Source organism: Impatiens glandulifera, chromosome 2 (assembly GCF_907164915.1).
Source record: "Impatiens glandulifera chromosome 2, dImpGla2.1, whole genome shotgun sequence".
NCBI lineage: Eukaryota > Viridiplantae > Streptophyta > Magnoliopsida > Ericales > Balsaminaceae > Impatiens > Impatiens glandulifera.
Window position 1 is genome coordinate 7,272,839 of NC_061863.1, and position 4,755 is coordinate 7,277,593.

A 4,755-nucleotide genomic window follows, 5' to 3' on the forward strand; every position below is an offset into this window, starting at 1 on the left:
AAAATTGTTTTCATTACATGACATTATCACGTGTTCTTGACCATTGATTTTTCTTTAGTCCCACTTTCAACTATACAAGAAGCCTCTAGTCTATTCCTGGCTCACACTCACATAATAATAATAATAATTAATGTTAGATTATCCGATTATAATGTAATATCCAATTATTAGTTTGCGATTAATCCTTCTTAAAACTTGAGTTTAAGTGGTGAACTATGATTTTGTGGTGTCCAGGGTCGGCCCGGGATAAATCCGGCAAGCCCTCAGGCTAGGACAGCTCACTCTCTAAGGCCGTCCATTTAATAAAATTATTAAAACTAGCATGTATCCCATGTATTTGCACGAGTAATAATATAAAAAATCATGAAAAAAATATTACGGTAAAATTTTTATGGGCGGGTCAACCCACAATCCGACCCAAATATCCATTTACTCTCACATATATCCAAATTAACCACAACTCTCGACCCGGCAATCCGGACACTTTAAAAATTAAGCACCATTATATATATATATATAGATTAGTTAGTTAAAAAGTTGAACTTATATTGTTTAAATGTCACGCGTTTATTAAATTTTGGGTTGAATTTAAAAATATAAAGTGTTATTAGCCTAGTTGGTTAAAAGATTGTAATTGTTTTGTAAGGTTGCAAGTTTGAACCATACCTATAACATTTTTAATTTTATTTTTAACCGTTTTAAGTTTATGGGCGGGTCAACCCACAATCCGACCCAAGTATCCATTTACTCTCACATATATATCTAAATTAACCACAGCTCTTGACCCGACAATCCGGACATTTTAAAAATTAAGCATCATTATAATTATATATATATATATATATTATTAAAATATTTAATAAAATATATTATAATTTTAAACATATAATGTTATATTTTACTGGTTCAAGATAAAAACTTAAAACTTTTATATAGTTATGAGTTAAAATCTCATCAAAAATAATTTTTTTTATCAATTTTTTAAACTAAACTTAAGACAACAAAAATATATCGTCATTTTTTTTACCGGGGCTGGGGCAGCCCAAAATTCGGGACCGACTCGAATGGTGTCATATTAGTTCTTCTTTAATTAAAAAAATATTTATGTTTATTTAGTAGTCTTTTTAGTACATAAATTCTCAAACTATATCCAATAAAAAAATATTTTATTTTTTATCTTCTTTATGTCAAAATTAGTTGTCATCTCATTTTTCTTGTACCAATTATAAAGTATACATTACAAAAAAAATTATAAAGTATACATCACATATTTTTTATAAACATATGCAGACATTAACATTGTAATTTTTTATCAAACAATTAATAATCATGTCCAAACCTTTTCTTTTAAGGAATTGCAACATTTGCGATTAATAAAATAAACTCGTCTTACCTTAGAATGAAAAACAAATTAGAAAATAATTAGATTGAGTTCTCTTTTATGCTTTCAAATAAGGCACAACATAGCGAAGCATATCGGCATAAGAGAGATCAATATGAGCTCCACCCACACTTATATATTTCAACCTTCCACTTTCCGTCAACATTTTCAATCCAATCCAGTCCTCTTCATATAGCTTTGTCTGCACACCACAAAAAGATTAAACCAAACCTTTTTGAAAATCCCCACTTATAAAGGTTCTAAAAATGTATACACATTTTATTTTTTTGCATAGACCCTCATCATATTTACCTTTTGAGGTTGCAAAACCGGTTCAAATTTCCCATCTGGATAAAAACCAAACCATGATGTCTCCTTCGGTACTATAACTTTGTCGTCCTCAAACTGCATGTCCATGTATAAAACATCATTGGAAATATGTTACTGATTTACAACAAATGGTCTAATTTTAAGTTGTATGAAAAGGAGCTAATTACCATTATAAGTACTAGGTTTTGCAAGCTAGTGAAACGACTCTTGTAAGTCGAGTTTCTTTGACTCGGTATTTCATTGTTAAGCATAGGGAGAAACTTACATCCATTTAAATATCCAATTATATTCTGCAAAGAAAATGGGAAAAATAAATTACAATTGTAATACTAAAAATTGACCATAATTACATTATTATGACATGAAAGAGGTTCTTAGAACCAATAGTCTAAAAGTTGTGTTTATTTTTGTGCAAGTCAAAATTAAAATATTTTCAGGAGATATTGAATCATGTGTTCTAAAGTTTAATATTAATATAAAAAAGACTTAAGAGAAAACAGAGTAGCTCAAGTGTCAAGATTCGGTATATAAATTATAAATGTCACAAATTTGATTCATATTTAAAATGTCTTAATTAGTTGAAACGTGATAATGAGGTGCAGTTGAATTATCTGTCATTATTGAAACAAAAACATAAACAATATAGTGCAAGGAAAAATAGTGTCCTATTGCTCAAATTATCATCGCTAAGATCAATATAAATTGGAGTTTGACCTTACAGGTTACTTCGTGTTTTTTTTAAAATGAACTAAAATTATATTCTCTAGGTTGAATAGCGACGGAAAAGAAATATTGTCGCACATATTCGTCGTTATTTCCTTCTCTACAGTTGTGTGGCTAATTCTTTAATATGTTGAAATTAAAATTGTAAATTTTTTGTTTAATTTTATTTTTTTTGGTAGTAAGTGACCTGGAAATGATCTTTTTGTAACTTATCTATTAATACAAACTTTAAAATTACAAAAATAGTTTGTAAACAAGTAGAGAAAACTCACATTGGGTAACTTAAGGTAACCACTAAGAGACGAATGATCCTGAAATTCATTTAAAAAAGTTGTTAATTAATCCAAAATTAAAGGTAAGAACTTAAATAAAAAAGATGGATTTGAGTATTTTACATACTTGCACAAATTTGGAGTATATATTATATTTGATTATCCTGTCGGCTAAAATGCAAAATGTACTAGGCTGCAAACAAAAAGAATAAATCAAAATGCTCATTTAGCTTAATCAAGGGTAAAAAGATAAATTTGAAACTTCGTGATAATTTAAAATAGAAAAAAAAATTAAAAAAAAAGTAAAGTGATAGAGGTATTAATTTGATCTTGTTTCGTATTAGTGAAAGTTGAATTATCTCTCCATAATTCTTAAAAAATATTAAATTATTCTTTAAGATCTCACCGATTTATTATTATAACAATTTATAATAAGGAAAATGCACTTACACCACAAAGAATAGGAGCCGCGAGTCCAGCATGAGGACCAGCCAATGAGACATAATTTCTGACCTAAAACATTCACAATGCAACCACTAAAATTTAATTTATTAAACATCGACAGTAAAAATAAAGAATTAAACTTACCGGAGGTCCACCGTCACATAATTGTATTACACCGCGTGCAATTAAATTGCCCTATACGGAAGAAAAACTATTTTTTATTACATAAAGAATAGTCGACAAGCCAAAATATATAGTCTATGACGATATTTGCTTGTATATATGTTACTAACCTGCGAAAGACCAACAATGTTGTATCCATTCTTTAGTTCTTTCATACTTTTGACCTTGTCACACACAAATTTAACCTGTAAAAACAAAAACAAGTTAAAATAAAAAGAGTATAGACTAATGTACCAAACCAAGAAAGTAGTTTGACTGCCATACTTGTTTTTGCATAGGCATATACCAAGAACTAAATACTCCATCCCCAACTTCTCTACACAAACATATCATAACATAACATCATATACAGAGTGATAATGTTATCAATCATAAAGTATTTAAAACATTACTAAAGTACATGCAATGTCCTGGTGATCCCGAGTGTAAGATCAGTTGGTTGGTTAAATTCGTCACATCTTGATGAAAGCATGCCATATTAATTCCTGCAACCAAATTACGAGTTTTAGAACAATGAGAAATGAGATATAATAAATAGAATAAGATATTAAAAGAATATATGTCATATATTTAGAGTAATAATACAAATCTATCATATCATATTGTGAGAAACTGGATTGGTAAGTAATTATAATTCATAACCTAAATATGTAATATATAACATAATTTTGGTATATACTCATTTGTCATGTGATTTAATTAAAGTTGACAATGTATAAATTTTTTTTTTTTAAATGAGGTTTTTTTATTGATCCATCATCGACACAAATGTTTTGTCCATCTTGAGAAAAAAACCAAACAAAATGATGAGATATCATCGATTGAAGTGGATTAGTTAATATAATTTAAGCAAGAAAAAATAACAAAAGTCAATTAGTATCTGAATTTTCGAAAAAATGTATCACTAACATGTTGGGCATTGCTCAATTTCTCGTGCCATAATTTACACATATAAAGTTGTGTTTAGTGATCATCTTGGTTGATGTTTTCTCTTTTGATTCTTTCCTTGGCTACTCAAGCAAAGGTCAAAATCTAGGTTCATAATCGATATGATTCTTCCTAAACTATGCATGTGAATCTCCTACTCGATTCACAGGGTCTAGACCCACATCTATGGGGCATCAAATGCAGAGCCGACTAGAGGTTGAGGCCGTTTTGACCAGAGTCGGCCCTGAGAATTTGAGGCCGAATACAAATTAAAATTTTGTGGCCCCTCAAATTCTAAAATAATTTTTAATTTTATTTTTTATTTAACTTTTTAAGGATATTAAAACTGAGATAAAAAATTATATATATATATATATATTATAATATATATTTAATATGAAAAAGAGAAAAAAAATTAATTATATTATTATATTTGAAAATTTGAGGCCTACGCAACTGGTTGCCTACCTTAGGGGGTCCTGTACTTATGGAGCA

General features: G+C 28.7%; 1 protein-coding gene across 1 annotated transcript; it reads right to left on the reverse strand.

The window, feature by feature from the left end:
* Nucleotides 1–1,439: 1,439 nt before the first annotated feature.
* On the reverse strand, nt 1,440–3,810 carry LOC124924257 (palmitoyl-protein thioesterase 1-like). Its single transcript, XM_047464316.1, has 10 exons — nt 3,734–3,810; nt 3,598–3,649; nt 3,444–3,518; nt 3,295–3,345; nt 3,157–3,219; nt 2,834–2,899; nt 2,707–2,745; nt 1,879–2,001; nt 1,694–1,786; nt 1,440–1,583 (listed from the first exon to the last, which is right to left on the reverse strand). Exons 1-10 carry the CDS (start codon nt 3,808–3,810, stop codon nt 1,440–1,442), a joined length of 783 nt encoding a protein of 260 aa, XP_047320272.1.
* Between the last annotated feature and the right edge of the window lie 945 nt (nt 3,811–4,755).